Raw genomic sequence first — 26,687 nt, 5'->3', positions numbered from 1 at the left:
CCAAGTTATAAGTGGTGGTCATTTAATACATTCCATATCTCCCTTTGATGAGTTTGGGATTTTTATTATGACATTTGGTTAAGTACATTCCGTTTTAAATTTAACTTGGAGTTTGGTTTTGTGTTTTTTTTTTTTTTTTTTTGGGGGGGGGGATTTTACTTTATGATACTGACAAACGTGGTCTTAAATACTTATAAATAGTGTTAAATAAGAAGGTATAAGGAACAATTTGTCAGTATCAAAAGTGCTTCAATAGTAATCAAAGGATCCGGCATGACAAAATGTAATTCAAAAGTGGAAACATATGGGCTTATTTCATTAAAAACAAAAAGCATCAGGTATTTGAATGTGAAGTTAACCGTCTTTGACAATAGTCAGTACAAACATTGGGTTCTTGTGAGTTTGCGAAATAGATATATCTTATTTTGCTAAAGGAAATATATTTATTTATTCACTTTTTTGTTAGACCTTAGGTAAACGAAAATTAATCGATATTAAATTTTACCGAATGCGTCCAATTTCCTATCGTGACAATCGATCAAGTCTAGATTCCCATTGCATGAAGAAGCAATGTAATATCGTCCCATCAAGTCCCGCTCTCTTTTAAGTTCATGCGATTTCTTCAGTTTATATTTTTGGTTTAAGTTTTGATATTGGTCTGTATATTTATAATGCAAAATTTTAACATAGGTACACTAGTATTGCCTCTTATTGCAAACAAAACATAACAAAACCAAAAATCACTTGTTCCAAAATCCAGGAGAATAAGAACTCACGAAATAGGTAAATTCTCAGTATATCTTAATATGTATAAATTCAAAGTTGTTTTCTTTTGTCTCTTCATAAACATAAAAAAATTTAAAAGTGAATTATTTCGGATTGAAATAAAAACAGGCGTCCAGTAAATGTTCAGGAATGAATGTTTCCAAGTTCATATGAATCATTTGATTCTTTTAACATGACACAAGTTCTTTTTCTATAAAGACTTTAAGTATTACTACCGTCAAATACAATAATTTCAAGCAATAAGAATAATCTTCAATTAAATGCTTATAAATTATGAGCCCTAAGGTTTCGTTTAGTTGATGTGTTTGTGATTTTAACCTTGCTGTTTGTTTGGGGACTTACGACAAACGAGTAAGTCCCGCTCGGTTTTATGTTCATGCCATTTTTTTCCGTTTTTCCGTTTATTTTTTGGTCTTGGTTTTGGTTATGGTGTTTATATTCATAATTGATTTACAAAATTTGAACATGTATACACTAGTATTGTCTCTTATTATAAACAAAACATGATAAACAACAAAAACAAAATCTAAATATATTTATTTGAATGTCTTCACTTTTGTTTAGTTACACCTTGTTCCAGTAACCCCTGTCTTCTCAATGGGAGTTGTGTGTATACGGTCAACAGTTCCGGCTATGAATGTACGTGTCAACCAGGCTTGTCCGGAAAAAATTGTCAAGGTAATTCTTAACTATTCGTTGTAATCCAATTTTCATGGATTTTGTTGGCATATGTAAACCATGAAATTGAACAAATTTTATTTGGCCAAACAACTAAAACAATTGTAAAACAAAAATCGGAAATCACGAAATAGATGAATTCTGAGTATATATCAATATGCTTGAATTCAAGAATGTTTTCTTTTGTCTCTTCATAGTCGACTTTGATTGAATATCGGTGAATAAAAGTAACAGTAGTATACAGATGTTCAAATTCCGGAATAAATCAAACAAAAGAAAATTCGGGTAACGAACTATAAAACACCTAGGAAACACATCAACTATAAGAGGAAACCAACGGAACAACAGAAACCCTGAAATACAACAAAAGCAAACACCAACATACACAGAAACGAACTAAAGATACCAACTAGCTGCCATAATCCTGACTTGGTATAGATCATTTTCAATACAAAAAAAACATGTAAGGTTGGAACTGGTTTGATGGCTATTCAAACCTCTTGCTTATAAACTACTTCCGTCTTAATGTATGAGGGTAGTATTTTAACAAAACGAATACTATCATAATCATCCTACACAATATATATCGTTTTGTCCATAACAATGTAATTAATGCATAACGGATTTTTGAATTAGAATGGGCTTTGTGATATTTTATTTGGCTAAACTTTGCATAGAGCAAACTGATCCTTGCACTTAGACAAAAATTCTAATTTTATGTCATTTCACTTGAATGGTTCAATGAGCTTTATATTTGAACATAAATATGTATTTTTTCACGGGAAATAAAGGCTAACGCTAACACTTTTCAATGTTTCCAATTTAAGCAATTCTAGATCTTTGTAGGTTAGGTTGGGTTTTTTTTTAAATTGTAATGATTTTAACTTGTTAAACCTTATACTTTGGTTTTTGTTTCAATAATTTTTTTGTGCATTATTATATATAATTTTGCAGTTAGTCCTTGTACAAGTGTCCCATGTCTTAATAATGGACAATGTGAATATTCTGTGAATGCTCCATACTACAAGTGTGATTGCCCCGGCGGTTTTAAAGGAGAAAAATGTGAAGGTAATATGTATATCAAAATAAGACTTTAAAGAAGCAATTACATTTGATTAAATAAAAACACGTCAGTAATTGTCAAGGAATGAATATTTACAAGTGTGAATGTTTCATTTGTTTGTTTTAGCATTACACAACTTTTTGTTTTGAAAAGCCGTCCAGTATTACTGTCAACAACAATAATTAGAAGCAATAAGAATAGTCTGGTATTCAAAACTAATGAATGAAAAGCGCTAAGGTTTGGTTTCCATTTACAGTTAACTAATGGTCATATGCTACATAACAATAAAAAGTCCACTCTCTATATAATTTCATATGTTTTATTGTAGAAACTCCATGTAAATCTAATCCATGTTTAAACAGCGGGCAGTGTGAAAACTCCATAAATTTCCCATTCTACAAGTGCAACTGTTTGAACGGATTTTCAGGAGGAAGGTGCAACGGTAAGATTATTTTAGATTTAAATTTCATTTCAATTCAATTCAAGTTAAACATAAGAATATAATTAAAGAACCATAATAAGGAACTTTATCTTACTTTATTTATATTTCATCCTTTCTTTACTGCTAATGAAAAATATAAGGTCATCTTAGAACATGATTTTACCTACTACAAATATGTTTGTGAGAACACAATTAGACCAAGTACGGGTTTGGACCTAAACGAGCAACATATATGTAACAGAATCTGCTTCCACTTCCAGAGAACTCGACACCACTTAACCTCCCCCCCCCCCCCCCCCACCGCCACCACCACCACCACCACCACCCCCACCACCACCGTAGTGTTTTAGGTGCGATTCGATTTTCTAACTCTAGTTTTCTGTGTTGTGTTAGGTATACTCTTGCTTGTTTGCGTTTATGTTTTGTCATGACGTTGTCAGTTTGGTTTCGATTTATGAGTCTGAATACTCTTTCGGATCTTTTGCTTTTAATTTAGATATGTATACAACAAACACTCATCAAATTGATACAAAGCACAAATAGAACTAACAAAAACACTTGGAACACGTGTAACGAAATACTTATACTTACTACTGATAATATACTTATTATTATTTTGAATTTAGGGGCCAGCTATATTCACCATTTCCATTATCAATTGTATAACTCACTTACGTGATTATTATAACAATATGCTAGAGGAAACAAAATCATGCAAAACAAATTATCAGGTGTTAATGTGAACATTACATGATGAAGGATGTCAAAAATTGCGTTTACATCCGACGTCTGGTGATATTTACAAATGCTCGTGCTATATATTTTTCCTATTTTACAGTGCTTATCCAGTGACCTTTGGGGTATCACAATAGCAATGGCCAAAACAGTTTACCAAATTGCAGTTAGATTTCTTCTCCAACTAACTGATCAACTGGTAAAATGTTTTTAGCAGATTGCTAAAGTGAAATGTTGTTAGTATGAAGTGAGTGCTGTGAAATCAAAAGTAATACTTACCATCCAGATCCAGTTAGTTGATATCTTTGTCATTTGTTTCAAACACAAAAATGACTTACTATAGTATGAGTCACTGAATAAGAAGGTCTAATTTTGACATGGAAACTTCTATCATAAATAGATTTTATAAATAAATAGTTCAAACCATTGTTTTGTAGATGTATATTTTATAGCTTTGTCTTCTAAGACAAAGTTATTGTGTAATTATGATTAGTATAATATTTTCTATACAAATTACTGATCTGCTGGCATTAAAGGGAAATAATTTTTATTGAGTTATTGTACACTAAAAAATTAATCAATGATACCTGGCTTCTGATTTTGCCTACAATTTTTTTCAAAATTTTAATCATCTTAAAAATAAATTTCATTGTTTCTTTTCAAAACAGAGGATAAAAGTTTAATAATCATAAAAGTAATGTTACAAACAAATTAAATGAGGAAAGTTGATATTTGTCAGACAAAAATTGTGACAACATTTTGCTGATTTTCAGTAATGTAAATTATTTCCCTTTAATGGTAGCAGATAAGTAATTGCTTTAGAAAAAAAAAATCCAAATTACAATTATGCACTAACTTGTTGTTGGAAAACGGAGCTATTAATTATAGACTTACAAAACAATGTTTTCAACTATTTATTTATAAAATCTATTTATGATAGAAGTTTCCATGTCAAAATTAGACCTTCTTATTCAGTGACACACATTATAGTAAGTCATTTTTGTGTTTGAAACAAATGACAAAGATATCAACTAACTGGATCTGGATGGTAAGTATTACTTTTGATTTTAAAAAAATTGTGTCTGCTCAATTGTGCTTTTTTACTTTTGTAGAATCTCCGTGTGATGATATTACATGCCTAAATTATGGACATTGTGAATATTCTATGAATGAACCATATCATCTGTGCAAATGTTTAAATGGATCTTCAGGAGACATTTGTGAAGGTTATAATTTATCTTTCTTAAGATTTTGTGTTTGAGTTCTACAACTAGAACGAAATGTATGAAACATGTTTGATTTTGTTTTCTTTGTTTCCTGTGATGTATATCTAAACTAATAGAACTGGTATATTTATCAGCTACAATGTCTAACAAATGAAGAACTGTATGCCAAAAAGGAACTCTGTGAATAAAGCCAAATCAATTTGAGATATTTTGTCTGATGAATGTAGTTGGAACTTTAGTTTTCAGAGTATGAGGTAGGGCCAATTTCCCCTGATTTTTGTCACAGAAAGGCAAATTTCAAAAAGTGCTGAAAGAATAAAATTTATTATAAAAACAAAATATAAAAATACTTTTTGATCAATATCTCGATTTTATATATCATTATATGTGTGATAAATAGTTAATTTAACTTCCCAAAAAAAGATGAAAGTCAAATATGCGGAATTTAGTGTGTTTTCAGGAAGGACATTTCAATCCAAAAAAAAGTATGTGTTTTGTTATTGTTGTAATTTATACAACTTTTCCCTAAAAAATAAAATAAGTTTAGTTTGTCCTTATTTCCTAAAAAAAAAACTACTTTTTAATGAAAAATGGAACGCTAAATTGTACCTTCATAGCTCCTTAATATCAATATTATGTGCACGCATCGCCATGGCTCCTTCAGTAGAGCATAGAACTGCATGAAAGATTGTTTTGAAGAAAGGGTTCAAATCTCGCAGAGATTTTTTGCATTTTTGGTCTTTAATTATATTTTAATGTTTCTATCATATTTTTTCGGATGTTTGCTTAATTCATAAAGTCATAATGGATCATTTTGACTATATATCATTTCATTAGAGAAAAAAAATTAATGAGTCGCTTATTGCGTGCATTATTGTAACTATCCGTACTCTTGACTCACTTTCTATTCTTGTGTTTATATTTATTATATATATGCAAGGAACTATTGCCGTCAAACTGAAGTAGGTGCCTATACATAACCTATAACACGAGAATTGGTTATATAGCAATGCAGCGCCAATGCTGCGTGTGTAATATACACATGATTAAAAAAGGCCATTGTAGAAAGGTTTTAAAACAACAATAACAATTTTTCGAAACCTTGAACAAGAACGTTTTTGAATATGGTATTATATGTAACTAATGCAAACAGCAATTTTGTCGCCAATTCACCAAGTGGTAGCTACTAGAACTGACATTTTTACCACCGTCCCTGAACCGGTACCTAAGTCATCAGAAAATCAAACAACACCACAGAACAAATCAATTACACTACTAATCGTGACTGTAGGTAAAACATCAAGAGAAGCTGTTGCATCTGTATCACAGCGAAGAGCCCATTAGTTAAAATGCTAGAAAAAGCCATATTACATGTGTTTGTAACGTAAGGTGTTATATGACCAACTGGTGTAAGGTGTTGTCCGGTTAAAATTTATATTATCTTTTAGACGATAGACACTTAAAGACCAGGTCACTCTTTCACGAAATTTCATTATTGTAATAATTATTGTCACAATGTTGGAGAAGGATGTAAGGTTAACTAAGTCTGAATGGTGGACGAAAATACCGATGCTTATTAATGAACATAAGTTGCATGGCTAAAATCATTGAACCAGTTCTGATAAGGACCAGTTCAGCATTTCATTCAAAATGATATACGTATTAGTGGAAGATATTAGCAAGCAAAATCGAGGGAATTGTGCAAATGATGATACAAGCATGAAAATTACCACAAAGCATCATTATTATATACTTAGTAAGAAATAACTGCTGGCCATTAAAAAAAAAATTTCAAGATGGCCAGGGCCATTTTCTAAAATGGCTGTTTTCTTTAGTTTGAAAATACTGTTTTTTATGGAAAACTTTTTTTTGAACTTCTTTTAGTAAAAACCAATTACCAGGTTTGGTGGCTACCTTCCTTACATCATAATTTATTAAAAATGAATATTTGACATATCCAGTATTTGCACATGCGCGAAAATGTAACAAAATTCTTTCAAAAACATTTGAACTATTTACTATATATTTAGTGTTTTTGGATTTCTAATGATATTATGAATTGGTTTAATAACATTTTTCAAGGTTATGATACACATGTGTTTCACACTTTTGCGCATGTGTAAATTATTTATAGACATCAAGAGCGATTTATATGCCCTACCAGGCAATTCTCAGGTATTCGATGGTTAAGGCGAAAATGTAGTTAATCTGGAGAAACATCAAATATAACTACAGATCAGCCACTTTTGGAAATGCCTAAGCAAATTCAGTGGGAATGGCCTGATTTGTAATCAAAATATAAGTGTATCGTCATGTTTGGTGAATTGCACATTGAAATGACTTGTTATAAAACTCTGGGTGATATATTGCGTGATAGGGGATAGACATGTTGTCTTACTGAAGCCAATATTGCAACACCAAGAACGGCAGATTATTTTTATGTATGTTCAAATGTACCTAGGACTAGACAGGCGCATCAGACAACTGCATGTATTTTGCTTAAAAGTTGTTAATTTCAGATTTTGAAAGCTAAACTCAGAATATATAATTATGCCATGACTCTGTGACGTTCACTGATTTAAAAGACTGGTGTAAGGAAATAGAGTCATCTCGACCACAGTTTAATTCCTGGCGTTCAATTATAAATTAAGAACTTCTTCTGGTTTTGGTATTATGCTCATTTCATGAGTTAGACAGTCCATATAAAGCATGATAGCGTATTGTTTTAGGTCTTGATCGTGTAAATTATGCTCGATCGATCGAATCATCTCCGAGATATGACTTCCTTTCCCAAACATCACCCACAGGTGGCAATGGAATTTGAAAATTATAATTTCACTGTACGTAAGACAAGTAAATTTCTTTCTTGTAACACAATTGATCAGGCACAAAAACAGAATAATGCAATTGTGAAGGGCGATATTGGTGCCATAGGACTAATCGAGGATCCCATTTAGACAAATGGATGGTAGCTGGACCAGATGTCAGTATACTAGAAGAATAATTTGAAATATCTAGTGGTTTGGGTCATTCTAAAACAGACGAACGACATAATGAAGACTCTACGAAAACACAAAAAGATTTCTTTAAACAGCTTTAAAGGCTTTGCAAGTATGAATGAGTTTGGAAATTCATTTCTAGAAGAGTCGTCAGATTTGTAAAAAAAAAAATACTTCATTTAGGAAATTGTTGATTCGGAAACAGGTAAGATATGTAAATAAACTCCAAGATATTGGTCCAAACAATACGAAGATCTTTTGAAGCAAATGCAAAACGAAAGAAAATCTGCTTTTTATAATCAAATAAAAAAAAAACTTCCTATTTTGGCCGCAAAATGAAACTGGAAACGTCTTTGTCAAAAACAAAGCTAGAGAACCTTAAAAGTAATTGCGATATCTTTTCTAGACTTTTCATTTCTTGTCACAGTAGACAGTTTTATTTTGAATATTTCTTTATCCATAGAAACGAAACTGCTCCTCCGTCTTTATCTCAGGATGTCACTTGAAATATTGGTATTAAATCGCTGCAAATGGGTTTACTTGAAACATTCTGCGACTTGCTGATCCGAATTCGGACGCATTTATAGTTGGTGGGGCAGCAATGGTTAATTCCAGGTCACAAAGTTGGACAAACATATTTGATGATTATGCTAATGATGTCATACTGCCTTATGTAAAATCTTGCATCGATAAGTATTCAACAGTAGACATTGTATTTGATGTTTACTCAAGGAATAATTCAAAGGCTGTGACAAGACAAAGGCAAGGTTCTTGTGCCAGATGGAAAGGTGTTGGTTCTGGTAGAACACCAAGGGTATGGAGTAGTTTTATCTGTGAAGATGACAACAAAACGAAATTGGTTAAGTTTCGTGCTGACAAAATTGCTTCTTAAGAGACTAATACAAATGTGTATGTTACTCATGGTGAAAATATTCTTTGCAATTTCAATAAAGATACTTGCTATCTATCCCCTTGTAATCATGAAGAAGCAGATACACGAATGTTTGTCCATGTTCGGCATGATTATGAAAAGTGTTGTAAAATGTAATTGCAGCAATCGCAAAATTAGGTAGAACAACTTGCGGATAGGTTATGGAAGGAATAACGACTTGTGATGGCTTCTTGCACGTGACATATCAAATGTGTTTGGTCCTTGTGTTGCTGCTTTTCCTTTCGTCCATGCATTTAGTGGATGTGGCACTTTGTCGAATTGTCATGAGAAAGGCAAAATGTCAGCTTGGCTAACAATGGAAGGTTTTCCAGATGTAAAGGATGTTTTTAGGCTTAAGTATGGAGCGAGGCACGATGTGAATTGTTTGCCAGGAAGCAGCGGCATTGTGATGCAATTCCACCTACAAGAGGTTCTTTTCCAGAGCACATCAAAAGAGAAGTATATCAAGGAGGAGTTGCTAGGGCTCAGCCTGATTCATGTATTCGACAGGTACATGTTCCAAGTCATGAACACTGTGGTTGGATGAAAGAAAGAAGCAATGACAGTTGGAAACCAAAATGGACTTCTTCGACTGCCGTTCCATCGTCGTGTCAGAGAATTTTGAAATGCGGAGCTGAAAACCAAGCTGTGTTGGTAACTGTAGATGCTACCGTTCTGGCCTTCCTTGTACGGGTTGCTGAATGAGCAACTATCAGATAATTATAAACTAAGCAACCTGTCTTTCTAACCAAACTAGGCATTTAATGTTAAGTTGATGGAAATTATAAAAATATTTTCTACGTATTTGCCGCCATTTTGGAACCGGAAATCACTATTTTTCTTCATTTATGTGTTGTTTCGTCGTACTTAGGAACTTGTTTTTAACGTTTTATCATAACTTACATTGGATTATACATCCCTTGTGAAGTTGCTTGAAAGTATAAAAATTGAAATTTTTGACTTTTTTGCCGGCATTTTGAAACCGGAAGTCACCTTTAGTTTCATTAATGTATTGTCTAGTCGTAATTTAGGAACTGTCATTTACTTTTTATCAAATCTAACATTGGATTTTACATATAACACACCTTTTAAAGGATTAACGAATTATTGTCAATTTGTAATGACGCCATTTCCGAAATGTGTGGAGGCCATCTTGAAAAAATGATTTTTTTTTTCTGGCCAGCAGCGGATTTTTTTTTAGTATCATTTAGTCAACCTTTATACCAAATTTCATGCTTGTATCACGATTTGCACAATTATATCCATAATATCTCCCACTATATATCAATATTTAATTTGTATGCAGAAAACGCAGAGTTTAGTTATTTTGTTAATCAACTTTACTTTATATTCTCTCTTTTTTTCGGGGGGGAGGGGGAGGGGCATTATTCTCTATTCTGTAAACCTCATTCACAACCTCATATATCTTGTGTTATTTCAAATAAATATCTGATATTCAAGCGCCTATTAGCGGGATAGGATGCTTAATACTATAAGAGTATCCACAAAGAGAGTTTTGGTGGTCTCTTTTAAAAGTCGGTGCATGAGAATATTATGCTATACTGTGTTGCCTTCTTGATGTCCTTAGTTTGTCTTTGTCATTTGATTGCTGTCTTAATAACGTAAAACCTACATTTCCAACAGTTTTGTATAGCTAAAATGGCTATTGTGTATAGAATAATTGTCTTTCTTTCCCTAAATAATATGCTTAAAAGAAGATGGACCGAGGAGAGATGTGCACAGGCACATGTTTCGATCTACCAATGGGAAGGTCGACAATCCATAGATATATCACATATTGATAGTCGACCTTCCTATTGATAGAAACAGGTGCATGTGGCAATGTCCCTAAATTAAAAACAAAATATAAAGTAAACAGAAAAAAATGCTTCACTTTTCAATCTCCGACTTCCCCTCCCCCTTCCAATTTTTTTTCTACTGTATTATTTTTTTAAGACATGTCGCATCTACACAAAGTCTTATTGATCTGCAGCTTACCCCTCCCATCTACATTAAATTCGATCCAAAAATAGTCACTAGAAAGGCATACAGTAACATATCTAAATAGTTGCAATAAATTCCATTAACCACGAAACTAATTACAGTCAAATATTCATTTCGATATTCTAATTAAAATACATTTCTTTTTTGGCCGAAATAACAAAAAAATTATTATTATCTGGTTTGACTGTGAAACACTGATTTCAGATTTATATTGTACACATAACTTTAAAAATGGGAATAAAACATCCTTCTTTAAACGTTTTATCGATTACCACTGTGCCTGTAGTGATAGAATAATAAATAGATTTCAGAACGCGGACGTTTTTGAAAGCCTATTTATTAAATTGTTAAGACGTACGCCGGTATGAAATAAGATGAGTAAACAATGATTAATACCTTAGATTTTCATTAAGTAAGTTGCTTGCATATACAAATAAACAAACGAAGAAAGACTTTAAGTGTAGTTCTATAATATTGAAGATTCTTCTTCGTCTTCTAACATTTGAGGCATCTTGACCAAGAATAAAGAACGCTGCAGCCATGTTAGATGGATTAATTCATTTTCGTAGAAAAAACTACGATGGAGTTACGACTGGGTATAGCTGTAGTAAGTTACACCAGGATTTACGCATTATTTACGATCATCTTAACTTACGACGGCTTTGTGAAACGGCTGTAAATCCTACGATTTATTTACGATGGACTTACGATGACACGTAGACTTACGAAGGCTTTGTGAAACGGTGGCCAGGACAAATAAAGATATACATATATTCAGAATGAGAAAAACAACATCACATTTGAATTTGCACGATATTTTTTTTCTTCCTGACAAGTTACGTGGTATGGTACCTTATGCGCATAAGGGGTCTTAACAATTAAACAAAATCACTAAACAAAAATTAATGGTCTTGGCCTTGTTTTTTGTAGGAATACCTGTTCAATGTATGAAAATAGATGATGTGACATATTATCATGTACTATATTAAGCGTCAATCGGGCTATTTAAAACATGATTTACCTACCTAATCGAATGAAAAGAACTCCGGGAAAAATGGTCTTGGCCTTGTTTTTTGTAGGAATACCTGTTCAATGTATGAAAATAGATGATGTGACATATTATCATGTACTATATTAAGCGTCAATCGGGCTATTTAAAACATGATTTACCTACCTAATCGAATGAAAAGAACTCCGGGGAAAATGGCCCTGATCTTTGTCAATCTATAAACGAATAAATTCAGAAATGTCTGATTTACGTTCTGTTTTTATCTTTTTCATAGTTATATCTGATGTAAATTCCGAGCTTTACGTTTTGCGTTTGATGCGTATAATTATGTCGTTCGAAGTCTACGATGGATACAACATAAATTCCTCTTGTTGTACTTATACGCTGATTTAAACATGAATGCAGTTTCAAACATGATTTTATGTTTTAACCAATTTTGAAAAAATGCCTTTAGCAAGTTTGGTGTGTATCTATTATAAACTCCAATTACATATAAATTATCTTGTTGATTAGTTTTGATCAGAAGTTTGTACAATATTCATAGCTCTTTCATCAAAACAAATTCGAAAGCATAAATGCACCAACAAGAAATAATAACTTAAACCATAATGATGATAAAACAATTCTCATTATTATCTTTTCAAATTGAGTTTTTTTTATGTACTATTAAGTTATAAAGACTTTCAACCAAACATTTCATTTTGCATTATTTTTTAGTTACTCAATGTAACACAAGTAATCCCTGTCTTAATCATGGAGAGTGTGAATATTCTCTTGAATATCCATATTACCAATGTAATTGTCAGAGTGGTTCTTCTGGGCCGGAATGTGAAGGTAGTATTGGCATCAGATAGGTATTCAAATTCAATTTAAAGTAGTAACTTAAATTTGTGTTAATGCATATATGCTTTGTCCTCATGATACATGATAACAGCAAAATCAAGACAGATACTAGTATTGAACTAGCTAGGTTTTTTTTATATATTCATGATCATGAAAATGTTTTCAAAGGTTTACAAAATAAAGAAAAAACCAATTAAAGAACATTTTGTATGCTAATTTGTTTCTTATAATCTTTTTGTTTGTCCATGTATCGATTCATATGTAATTCTTCATTACAAGTAACAGTTACCAAAGAGTGCCAAGTATTGAATAAGCTTATATTCTTACATATTTTAAAATAACGGTGAAATTTGCATGGTTTAACAAAATATACATAGTATTTGGAAAAGTCAAGAAAATACATTGAATATTGCCATTGTTATAATTTAGTACAAGGACTTCGAGTTGAATTGACCTCAACCTTGCAATGTTTTAAAAATACATATAACACAATACCGACACTCATTAAATGTTTAGGTGTCTTATCAACAGGGAATTAATGTTACTATACCAACTATAGATACACTCTCTTTACGACGTTTTTTTATAGGTACTTCATGTACAAGTTTTCCATGTCAAAATAACGGAATTTGTAAATATTCTTTGAATGATCCGTACTACAAATGCAAATGTTTGGACGGTTTCTCTGGAAAAGATTGCGAAGGTAAATATAAGAAGTTGAGAGAAAGTGACAGTAAAGATACAGTAAAATGTAAAATCACAAAAATACCGAGTTTACTTTACAAATACAAGCAGGATATAATAATAAAACACATGTTCAAGAATCAGGAGATATATATTTATTTTTACACATAAACGCTTACTTTTTGGGAAACTGAACAAAGAACACATTTACAAGTAATAACAATAGTTCGTGTCAGTTAACTGATAAACATCAAATACAGTTATGGTTATCAATCCCTATTCGGGCGCCGGTGTGCTCCATATTATTTCTAAAACTATACATGTATTGTACTGAATTAACTTATCTGCTGCATTACCCAATGATAAATGGACATTTATACCAAAACGGCTGTAGTACATGGATTTACTTTTGAATTTGTAAAGTTAAAAATAATTTGAAGACTATTTGAATAAAATAGTAATTGTTCCGCAGGTCGTACATTCTTCTTTATGAAAATGTATAAGGCATACAATATAGTCCTTTATATATGTGTATAATTTTGTTTGGTGATTACCTAATTAAAATGCTTAAACTCTTATCATTACTTGAAACAGTTGATACACTGCGTTGATGACCATATTGTTAGTACACTCTAAGTTCTTCTTTCAAACAAAACCTATCATATGTATTTCGGTAGACAAAAGAAAATAAAATTCCTCTTTTGCTTTAAAGGTAAAGGTGTTGTTATACAAGGATGTTTCTTATTGCATCACGTAAAAGATGAGTGAGTCATGAGTCATATAAGTGTGAACATCTAATTATACTAACGATAATATCAACACGTCTTTGTTTTATTGATAATTGATTTCAGAGACACCTTGTGATAGCTCTCCCTGTGAGAACGATTCGAAGTGCATAGTCAATGGATCTGGGTACATATGTACATGTATCACAGAATGTAACGGAAATGACTATACAGGTATTTATTTAATATTGAAAATGACATGGATGATAGTCATATAAACAGTAGTATTTTAATAGTCAAACAGAAATGTAGAGTTCCTATTGATTTTCTTGTTGTGTTTCTGTTAGTTAAAATGCTTTAATGTAGTTTTGTTAATCTACTGATATTGAGATTTGATGTACAAATCATAACGAACACACTATATGTTTAATGTGGTGTAGTTTTTAATTGCAGTAATTAAGTGTTTAACGTATCATTGTGAAGTGTATCTACTCAGGTAAAGCAACTCGTGCCACCAAATTTTTCAATTCCAATTTAATGGTTTTGTTTAGTAGTAGCCAGCCTTGATTGAATCGAGGGCATGTGACAATGATTAGCAGAGAAACATGAAACATGTATACTAAGATTCAAATTATATTTGTATTTGATTGGCATTTGTGTAATGGAAACATTTTGTATTGCAAAAATGGCGAATTTAATAAATTATTCTACACGTGTGACATTTTCGGTTTATTATGCTTGCAATTGTATTTCCCTTGCTTTTCCTACTCTTTTAGTGTTTATTAAAATAAAACAATACAACACGAGTTTACATTTTATGTCTGGAAAACATTTCTTGTATGCAAAATGTGGAACCTATCCTTTTCCTATTTTCTAGTGTTCATTTAAATCAAAACAATACTCTGTGCAACATGATTTTACTCCTCATGTCTGGGAAACAGTTGCTGCATGGAAGATGTGAAACCAACATATTTTAATTGGATTTAGTTGATTCTTATTTGACTGTGAACATTTTTATATATGTAGTAATATTATATTATTTTCAAACATTTCCTACTTTCCCTTTGAATTCTAAGTTATTGGCAATACTAAACTCCTTACAGATTACAAATGCGATGCTGACAATTATGTTAACCAGACCTGTTTTCTAGACCAGGATGTCTGGTGTGATGATACAGACTGGATTCGTTGGCAGGTATTTTATATTAGAAAACATACTGATAGGATCATCCACATATCATTTTATCTCAGAAATCAGCACATTATACTGACACATAATTAAAAAAAAACAAAAATAACGCTTCTAAGTATATACAGTGTTGCTATTGAAGATTGCAAATATAAACAAACAATACTCATATAACATGTATTTTCTAATCTTACTAAAATGTTATACTTATAAATATTAAGATCATTAATTAAACCATATAATGTGTTATATGGCAATGGTAAAGTCCCTCAAACATGCACGAATCACCTAACATTGTTTCAATTTATTTCCTAATATGTTGAACATTTACTGTGTAGCACAAATCCTCAATATTTTGATCATGCGAGTTCTATAACTTCGAATACTATTTTACATTTTATAACTGCTTTGAATTGGGCGTCGCTGTTGATTCTTTGAAAACGAGAGGTTTTTTTAACCAAATTGTGACCTTGGTGCCTTCGATGAAATTTTGTTATAAATGCCCTTGAATTAAATTTTCTGTTACAGGATAAAACACCATCGTCTTTCACTGGACCCTCATCGGCTGCAGAGGGCTCATTTTACTTCTATGTTACAAGTAGTGGTATTCCAAATTCATCAAAAGCAAGATTTGTTTCAAAACCTCTGCAAACTGGTAACGTACCATTGATATTTTCCAATACTGGTAGTAGACCTGTATTATAAATTAAATGGTATTGTGTTATATAATTGTTAATCTGTCCACATGTTGTAAAAGGGATTGTCAGTTGTTAGGACTATGATAATGACAACTATAGAGGGATTTTTTAGACATGACAGTCGTGGCATTTCATTTTTTTGTTTTATTCCAACATATAAGAACTGGTCAACAAACCTTAATAATTACCTATAGATTTATACAGCTTGTCTTTTCAATATCATACATTGACAAAGACATACAAGAACGCATTATACACGGTCTATAATTCCATATAGCGGGTTATTTACGCTGGGGTAAAATTCGCGGTTTTCATTGAATAAGGTTTACGAAAAAAATTGACGGTTATTATTTTGGTGGATTCGAAACTTTCATCAATACCTTTTTTCATGTGCTCTTTTCAATTGGCGAAATTTATTGTGGTAAATTTTGTTCTATCCGCGAAAATAAGCGAAAATAACCCGCCATACGGTACCTGTATTGGTACATCCACAAATTTCAGCTTCAAGTACAGTTTGAGATTTTGAAATCCTTTTAATAGAGAATTGTACAGCTTTTATCAGATACAGTTTAACGAAAATGTAATTACAGCTGGTTATTATTCTTTAGTGAGTCTCTGATTTAGACAGTTCAAAAAATGGGTGTTTTGTCTGATTGTTACGGATTTTAACGAAAAACGTATTTACAAAATAACATATTGAAATTCTTTATTTTTTCTTTAATAACTATGCTAGCGAATTTCAGTTAGTTTCTGTGAACCACGCTGCACTGTCGCGTTCATTTAACATACTAATGTTGACAGTTTCCCAATAGAGATTTGTTAGGTTGATACCAAATAAAGAATATTTCACATGTGTTTGTATCTTGATAGCAATATCTCTTTATTGCGTTCTGCTGTTATCAGTTCTTTACTTGGATTGCTGTCGCCTTGCTCTGCTCTCTAGCATTGCTCAATTTAAAATGAAATAACATTCTAATACGACGTGCTTCTTTTGCTTTGTGAATAAACCCTTGTTCTTAATCTAATAATATTTTTTTGCACATGCGTATATTGACTACTGCAGAATAATTAATTGTATCAAATTGGCATAGATTACCTTAGCCATATTTGGCACAACTTTTTGGAATTTTGGATCCTCAATGCTCTTCAACTTTGTACTTGTTTGGCTTGATAAATATTTTGATATGAGCGTCACTGATGAGTCTTATGTAGACGAAACGCGCGTCTGGCGTACTAAATTATAATCCTGGTACCTTTGATAACTATTTACACCACTGGGTCGATGCCACTGCTGGTGGACGTTTCGTCCCCGAGGGTATCACCAGCCCAGTAGTCAACATTTCGGTGTTGACATGAATATCAATAATGTGGTCATTTTTATAAATTGCCTGTTTACAAAACATTGAATTTTACGAAAAACTAAGGATTTTCTTATCCCAGGCATAGATTACCTTAGCCATATTTGGCACAACTTTTTGGAATTTTGAATCCTCAATGCTCTTCAACTTTGTACTTGTTTGGCTTGATAAATATTTTGATATGAGCGTCACTGATGAGTCTTATGTAGACGAAACGCGCGTCTGGCGTACTAAATTATAATCCTGGTATCTTTGATAACTATTAATATACTTCATTAACTTAAAACACTTCCAAACTCTTTATAGATGCACATGTTGTTCAGATTCAATTATTATGACTGTAATGTGTTGCAATTCGAAATTGACATATTTGACCAAGATACGACAACCGTTCATGTTGGCTGTTCAAAATTCCTCCCTCTGAAAAATCACATTGCCAGTCGTTTGCTTCTTTACAAACAAAACAGGAAGGTTCATGAAAGAGCCTACACAGACGCTCTACACTTATACATATAGTACATAGAAATTACCTTAAATATCCTAATCAGAATCGAAATAATTGATGCAAGCTATACTTTATTGTAGTTTTAACACGGGTAGACATTATATTCGTGATTATATTTGCCTGATCGATAGTGAGAGCTAAAATAACACGAATATAATGACTACCCATGTTAAAACTACAATAAAGATAGCTTGCATCAATTATTTTTTAAGTAAAGTATCGAATGTTTAAGTTATACACATCACAGCACGTGGAGCAATTCGACATTCCACTAAATGATCGGATTTTTTTCGATATAAGGCCAAAAAGACACTCCATGTCGTCGCATTTCTTACTTGAGTCAATCTTTATTTCATTGGTTCTAATGTATTAAAATGCATTTTTTACGTTTCAGATAATTATACGTGTTTGTCATTCAACTATCACATGTATGGATCAACTATGGGAAGTTTATTGGTTTATCAGGATAATAAACAAGATTGGATGAAATCCAAAAATCAAGGCAACAAATGGCATTTCCAACAAATTTCTATTCTGCCATATATTTCAAGAGTATGAAATTTTTATTTCAAATAATTTTAATATATATCATAGGCTTACAAGGTAAAACAGTCTTCTTCATTAACCGGCAATTAAATTTTGTTGGATAAAAAGGGAGAAAACACTCCTCAGCAAATAATAAGGTTGCTTGACAGTTATTTTAATTATTGTATTGCGATGGTGTAATAGATTGATTTATAGACAAAGCTATTTTTTCTATGTCTGCAATAACACTTTCGTCTGACTTATCCTATAATAATTCATGAAAATCAAAGGCTTAATGATAAGTTTTCAAAACACGTAGTGTTTCAGCAAGAATCATTAGTGGAGATTCAATAAAAATAGTCGGGATATTATTCCAATTATAAGATTTTGTTAAAAACTTGGTATTCATTTTTGTTGATATAAATGTAAAATAGTTTCTTTTAAAATTCTATGAGTTTAATCTTTCTACGTATTTCAATTCAATTCGACCTAGACAATTGCATGTGATCAATGGACTGACCATTTAAGGAATAATCACAATAAAATCAATTTTAACGAATAATGTTGTTTTTTTAAATAAGTTTATTTAAAATAATTTATCAGGAATCTGATTACAGTAGTTGTCGTCTGTCCATACGTGATTTTCATTTTTATATGGATTAGACTGTTGGGTTTCCCGTTTGAATGGTTTTACACTAGTAATTTTTTGGGCCCTTTATAGCTTGCTGTTCGGTGTGAGCCAAGTCTCCGTGTTGAAGGCCGTACCTTAACCTATAATGATTTACTTTTATAAATTGTTACACGGATGGAGAGTTGTCTCATTGGTACTCATGCCACATCTTCCTATGCCTAGTATGAATTTCAACAACATGTCATGCAATCTTCTTTTTTTCAAACAAAGGTATGTCAAATCAATATAACCTATCCATGACACGAAATCAGTATTTATAAATAAAAAAAAAAACCAAAACAAAAGCAAAGAAACAGCGCTGTTGCTGTTCTTCGTCTCAAAGTCACAGTGAGGCGTCAACATCATGAACATGGAACAAAAAAGAAAAAATATCATTAGTTACATAGTGTGCTAGTGAACTAATACGGTAAATTCTATATGAGGTGAGAGCATATAAGGTCACTAGCAGACTATGTAACAAATTTATCTTACCGACAATCTTAGCATGTGGTATTCGTATTAGTGACCTATCATAGTGAGCTAGTTATCCTAACCGTTAGCATTAATAAGAACGAATTCCACCAATAACAACTTGTTAGCTGTAAAATGTGTTTTATTAATTTATTTTAATCTTTCATCATCAATTGCTTCGTCTGTTGAAACCTTTAAGATTTTGTCACAGTACCGTTTTGTTTTAATAAAGAGATGTAACACCACTACTAATCGTGTATTGAAATAAGCTCCACCTATTAACCTAATTTGAAATATACAAAGTCTCCACGCGGTTGCTTTTAACCAATCATATTCCTAGAAATGTCAAGGAGGTAAGATAATATCTATTACTAGTATATGTTCAATTTAAACGTTAATTTTAAACTTTTTTAATTTTCATTATCATTGCATTATCTAGTTTGTTTTTCTGTTTATTTGTAATGTTTTTCTTTGTTTTTCAGATTACTTTTGAAGCACTGACAGGATATGGTTCTGAAAGCGACATAGCTATTGACAATATAACAATAACAGCAGGTTTCTGTTGATGATAATCTTAGAATTATATTTTTTTTATATTTAGATTTTATCTATGTATTTCCTGTAACTTTTCCTTTCATATTCATTAAGTTGATGTGGTCAATAGGGTAAATATACAACAGAGTAATAATAAACTACATTAAAACAACATTGCGTCATCGCTCAGCAATCGAAAATTGCAAAGGGGTTAACAAATTAATATGTTATTTTACCTCAAAAATACTGCATCTTAACTTTGAAAATGTATCACCCCTAGTTTTTGGTGGGGTTCGTGTGGCTCAATCTTTAGTTTTCTATGTTGTTTCTTGTTTACTATTATTTGTCTGTTTGTCTGTTTCATTTTCAGCCATGGCGTTTTAGTTTATTCCCAATTTATGAGTTTGACTGTTCCTCTTGTATCTTTCGCCCCTCTTTTGGTTTATTTGACCTTTCCTTTCTCCTTTTAAAGTTTTCATGGTCCCCTTTTTTATATGTCTTCTTATTCGATTAATGAGGTTTGAGCATCGTAAAACTAATGTTGCTTAAATTTGACATATGAACATTATTATACATATTTCCCTTTTCACAACTTTTATTCTTATACTGACAGGACTCTTTAAAAAGATGCTTGCATTTCAAATATTAAGCCTGTTTCACAATAATACTTTTCAAGGATGAAATGAGTAAGTGATTATTAACTACTTATTATTGAAACGATGGTTTGATCTTTATAATACATATTCTCACAAACAAGGTTTGCAACACCTCCACTGAGATAAATTTAAGTTCAAACTCATATCTAATAAATAAATATAAAGAAAACTCATAACCTATAATTTTTATTAAAATACGATTTTGACCTATCACCGGGTTTATATTTACATGAGCAAAACAATGCGTGACAAGATGTTTATACCCTTCCGGAACAAAAACCCTCCCCCCTTTTTCCCAGTTATATTTTGGTGGCGTTTGTATTGCTCAGTCTTTTCCAATATGCGTTTAATAAATTGTTGGTTACCTTTTTGTCATTATGCGCTTTCACTCATAGTGTTGTCAGTTTATTGTCTATTATGAAATAAAAAAGAGCCCTTTGATGTCCTTTACTTCTCTTTTGATTATCGTTTGGATGGCCAAATTACAAATGTATTTTACATTACAATAGGGATACATGCAGTTAGAAGAAATCTATCGACAACCTAATAAATTTTCATGTGTGACGTTTGTGCACTGTCATTTCGGTTTTTCTCTTTTGTCATATATGATATATAATAGTTTATCTCCGTCTTATAAGATTCTCTCTTATTTTTATTCTAATTCTGTATCTCTTGGTTCATTTTTGTATATAACTATAAAAAAAACAACAACAAAATGCTGTCTTTCCACCTGATTTCAAATCTAAGATCAGGAGATGCTTACCCTGTCGACGCATTCGATACATAAAGGCAACAGTAGTATACCAAAGTTCCAAAGTCATAAATCAATTGAGAAAAAAACAATATGGGTTACAAAGAAAACCGAGCAAAAAAATATCATAATGTTATGCTACACTGTAAATATAAAATAGAATAAAATAAAGTCTGTCAAACAACTAGTCGAGTTAACTGACTACTTATAAAATCAGGATAATAAAGCACAATATTTAAACGATATACTGATAAAAAATACAAACTACGCGTGAATTGAGGATATATGTTAAATATACAAACCGTTCTTGACCTATTATTTACAACTTTTACAAATTGTTACTAGGATGGAGAGTTGTCTCATTGGCACTCATACAACATCTTCGTATAGCTATGAAGAATGAATACAAAAATTAAGAATCAAATTAAAATAACCAATATTAAACATTTGTAGAGCATTTAATAAATCAAATGTAGAATAACATTGTAGCAGCAAGATAAATCCGAATGAAAGGCGCATTTCAAAATAGAAGGTCATTCATAAATAGTGCGGGTGTAGTAAACTTTATCTTAACTCATTTTTGTAACGTCCATCTTTTGTGCCGAAACAAGTGCAGTTTACTGTAGTTATTTCGACAAAAAAGACATATAATTTCTAATCAAACTTTACAGAAGTAATAAATGGATAATAGTCGTATTGATTCTTTTCGTGCACAACACAATTCCTATCAAATATGAATATTGTTTCAGTTGAAAGAACGTTGATTGGTATTCCTGAAAGGTCCCGATTATAAGGTCCATTATGTTGGAAAAATGACATACAACTATTCTTGTCGAGTGTTTTGTATCAAGCATTCACATTTACCGTCTAAAAAAGGAATTAAACAATGTTTGATTAATCCAAATTATGGCTTAGGAAAGATAGTGCGTTTGACAAACTTATGATTGATCAATCATGTATTTCGTTCAAACAAACATAATATCAAATTCATTTTCATCGACGCATATTTTGTATAGTTCTCGTCCTAAAAAAACAATGAAAATTGCTCTGTTTTGGTTGTCCTGGATATTGAATACTCTGCATTCAGATATATTCGTTAGTACCAATTTCCGTATTTTGGGAAATCGTATTTTCTAGGGTATTTGGTCTCGAGGTTTTGCAATAGTCTGCACACAATTCTTTAGAAGATTAGTACTTCATTGAACATTCGATGTCGTGGTTCCCCCTTACCTACGACATCCACGAAAATAGGATCCTACGAAAAATAATGAATCCACAGTAGGTGTTATTTTGAATAAAATGCAAATTAAGCCTTGAAAATTATCATATCTTAATACAATGTACAATTCATGGTTTCTGAACGCAATCTGTCATTAAATATGACATTAAGCCAGATATATTGATTCGATTGCAGATGTTTAAAGCCAATTTCAGCCTTCTAAGTTGTATGAGAGAACCACTATTCTCTGACAGATAAACTGTCAATCCTAATTAATGAAGATCGGAGTCAAACTCTGTGTAACGTTTGGGATTATAACTCACAACCTTAGTATTTCCTCCTACATTCATTTAACGTGAGAATTGCATAGAAAGCAACACGACTTCATTCACTGATACTCAGCAATTTGTTAATAATGTAACAATGTTTTAGATTTTAACGAGAGAAATTTATGTATTACTGAAAAATTATAACACCAGGGTTTTCACAAACTAGTCAAAACATTTACTTACTTTTATTATCGGTATAAGGACATCATTCGGAAATATAGCTCAACATGCAGACTTCTTATACGTTCAGGTATTTAACATCCAATATTTTATGTAAATATTCTTTATAAAGCATAAAATTGTCAGTATTCACCTCAGAAGTTAACAAAACCATTAAATAGACTTATTAAGGTAGCACTACAGTCAAAATTTTCTGACTCCAACCAACAGTGTTTAAAGATTAATTTCTTCAAAACTACTCAATGGATTTTTAAAATCTTTAACTCATTTTAAAGCTGAAATATAACTCTTTCTTAATCTATATATAATGTTAGTTTTGGTTTGAATAATTTCAAAATATAGCACATTAATTGCCCAAAACGTGGTCTTCCAACTTGGATGAAAATGGCTCATTCATGTCAAATAGTAGTAAAAATTTGTTTTCATCCCTTAAATCAACCATATACAATCAACAAAACCGTGTTTTAGATTTTTGATATATGACTCCAGTAAGAAGATATATTGATTTAACTGCTGGGTTCCAAAACTCATTTCACCTTTCATCTTTGAAGACCTATAAATTCATTTAGAAACAAATTATCCAAAAACTGGGACACGGTATTGTAGAAAATACACCCTTTAATCATATATATCAAAGTCAGGCCAAAGGGGGTAATCATTAAGTTTCTATTTTCATTTTTTTCTTACAATTCTCATGAAAAATTGTTCTGAGAAATGACCTAAAAACTGAATTTCCCCCTTAGAACCCCTATAAAGACAATATGAATACAAAAATTCAACTGGGAACACCCCAGGAGTGTTCTGATACCATTACTATATCAATAGAACCACACACTTTGTGTCTTTGATGCTCTAATGCTGTAAATTTTGCATTATATGTGAACTGTCCAACACTAACTTGGCATTTGGCGGGGGTTTGACGTCACAGATTTGACCAACATCTGTGATGTAGTAATTAAATATAGACAGAGCTCCGCCTCTTTCCAGACAGTCTAAGATAACATGATTGACCAGCTGCATATAATCAATGTTTAACATCATTATTCTCTATATATAAAGAATAACTTTCATTTGAATTTAAAAAAAGAAATAAACTGTCTGAAATAAGCTAGAACATTAAAAGTGTTGATCAAAAAACATGTTCATAAAAAGATCAAGAGTTAGACCACACTCTTTAATTCTTGAAAATCCACTTTCCCACATGTTTTTTTTAAATTACATTTCAACTGAAAATTAGTTAAAATGCATCAAACTGGATTTAAATGAATAAGACAAAAGAGAAGACATTTATACAGACAGTCAGAGGCATTCAAATATATTTTCCCACTCTTTTCCATAGTACCATATTAACTTTATTTCATTTTTTGTAGATTTTTTCCTTGTAGATTTTTTCTTTTTCTTTGTTCACTTTCATTGTTATATTAATTATTTTTGTTGCAAAACAATAAGATAAGACTACAATATTTATCTTGTGGTCAGGGATTAACAGCTGGACACTGGTATCAACAGATGATTGACATATTAGCCCCTCCCAAATGCCTATATATTGAGATTAATTACCATGTGCTTTTATTTACATTAAGTTCATTATCAATTTACTCCCTGTTGTGATATGATAATGACTCTGGGATTTTTATAAACTGTGCAGAATAGTTCTTACTTCAAAATTATGTGATAAAAAAAATATCTTCAAAAAATCATCGTTAGACTGTAGTGCTACCTTAAGAAGGGATATAGTTACGATCCTGTTGTCAGGTCATTAAATATTGCATATTTTGGCTTAATATTGATTCACTTATAGGGTCTTTGCATCGGAACTAAACACATTTATTATTAATAAACAAGTTGTTGGCATGACACGGGTTATGTTCTTCTCATATATGTTATGATGGTATGATACTAAACCCCTCACGGGGAGGATTGTGCCTGATATTCATATGATGAAGACATAATTTTTCAATCAGTTTAATTGAAGTCTGGAGCTGGCATGTCAGTTAACTGCTAGTAGTCTGATGTTATTTATGTATTATTGTCATTTTGTTTATTTTCTTTGGTTACATCTTCTGACATCAGACTCGGACTTCTCTTGAACTGAATTTTAATGTGCATATTGTTATGCGTTTACTTTTCTGCATTGGCTAGAGGAATAGGGGGAGGGTTGAGATCTCACAAACAAGTTTAACCCCGCCGCATTTTTGCGACTGTCCCAAGTCAGGATCCTTTGGCCTTTGTTAGTCTTGTATTATTTGAACTTTTAGTTTCTTGTGTACAATTTGGAGTTTAGTATGGCGTTCATTATCACTGAACTAGTATATATTTGTTTAGAGGCCAGCTAAAGGACGCCTCCGGGTGCAGGAATTTCTCGTTGCATTGAAGACCTGTTGGTGACCTTCTGCTGCTGTCTGCTATATGGTCAGGTTGTTGTCTCTTTAGCACATTCCCCATTTCCATTCTCAATTGTATGCTTACTTATAAATAGATACATCAACTTCAGCGGTGTTCAATCTAATTTATTTGTCAAATATCTCCTCAAGTATTCAAAGGTTTATGGAACTGTTTTTATTATGGGGACGGAGGGGTTGTGCCCTTTTTTAGTATAAATCATTGCACACGTATAAAATTTATAAAACGTGATTTAGTAACACATAATTGACACTGCTTCTGCTGGATTGATTGCTAGTCTTCAATGCAATACTTAGCTCTGAAGTCAGTGTTTCTGACATTAACATTATTTGTCTGTTCTTTACATCTCTGATGATAAGGATCGAAACCATCTAAAAACTAAGTTTCTAAATCCCTCAGGCATAGTTAGATGGATTTCACTATTCTCTTTAGGTCCGCTTTTGTGGTCATATATCCCGTCAATTAGTTAAATACTTAAGTATCAATTACTCTTATGTTTAGCACTTGAGTTTTCCAGATGAAGTTGAATAACAAATCTATAACTATATTGCACAACTTTTCAAACCCTCTAAGAAACAAAGTTGAGAACAAGACAGTAATCCCCTTTTTGTATTTTTTTAGCCACAGTAAATCAAGCCAGTATAAATAACATAAAAGTTAACTTTTGACATTGACTTAATTGTTGTGCAGCCAATCCTTGAAATCCAGGTAAGGAACTCAATGAAATGCAAATATCTTTATTTCGTTAATATCTTCCCAATATACTACACTATAAAATTAAATAGATATAACCTAAATTTGTGAATTATATCACAAGCACACACACCCAAAAGTACTTTCTTAAATAAGAATAAAATTAAGATTGTATGATATGATATGTTATAAATTGTATCAGTTTTGACATCATACATATATGTCATAAAAACTGTATAGTACCTAATTGAGGCTTTTGTTTATTTTAGTATTCACGTCTCCTAAACCGAAACTTTGCTTCCTAGTATTAAAGTTAGTGTTCTTTTCTAATAAGACATTAATTTTGCATACTCATGTTGAAATGTTATAAATATATCAAAG

At 31.7% G+C, this 26,687-nt stretch overlaps 1 protein-coding gene and 1 long non-coding RNA gene across 2 annotated transcripts; both read left to right on the top strand.

Annotated features, from left to right (window-relative positions):
* The first annotated feature begins 2,414 nt into the window (after nt 1-2,414).
* LOC143054913 (uncharacterized) lies at nt 2,415-4,930 on the top strand. Its single transcript, XR_012971878.1, has 3 exons — nt 2,415-2,532; nt 2,856-2,969; nt 4,817-4,930. It is a non-coding gene; the product is annotated as an uncharacterized LOC143054913 (long non-coding RNA).
* Nucleotides 4,931-11,444: 6,514 nt separating this feature from the next.
* LOC143055266 (MAM domain-containing glycosylphosphatidylinositol anchor protein 2-like) lies at nt 11,445-20,129 on the top strand. The gene is made up of 6 exons (XM_076228396.1): nt 11,445-11,460; nt 14,252-14,359; nt 15,229-15,320; nt 15,843-15,969; nt 18,270-18,427; nt 20,024-20,129. The coding sequence occupies exons 1-6, from the start codon at nt 11,445-11,447 to the stop codon at nt 20,105-20,107; spliced, it is 585 nt and encodes a 194-aa protein (XP_076084511.1). The 3' UTR covers nt 20,108-20,129.
* The last annotated feature ends 6,558 nt before the right edge of the window (nt 20,130-26,687 follow it).

The sequence above is a fragment of the Mytilus galloprovincialis genome, chromosome 12 (assembly GCF_965363235.1).
Source record: "Mytilus galloprovincialis chromosome 12, xbMytGall1.hap1.1, whole genome shotgun sequence".
Classification (NCBI taxonomy): Eukaryota; Metazoa; Mollusca; class Bivalvia; order Mytilida; family Mytilidae; genus Mytilus; species Mytilus galloprovincialis.
The sequence above is the reverse complement of the archived record's forward strand: the minus strand, read 5'-3'. Positions and strand labels throughout refer to the sequence as shown.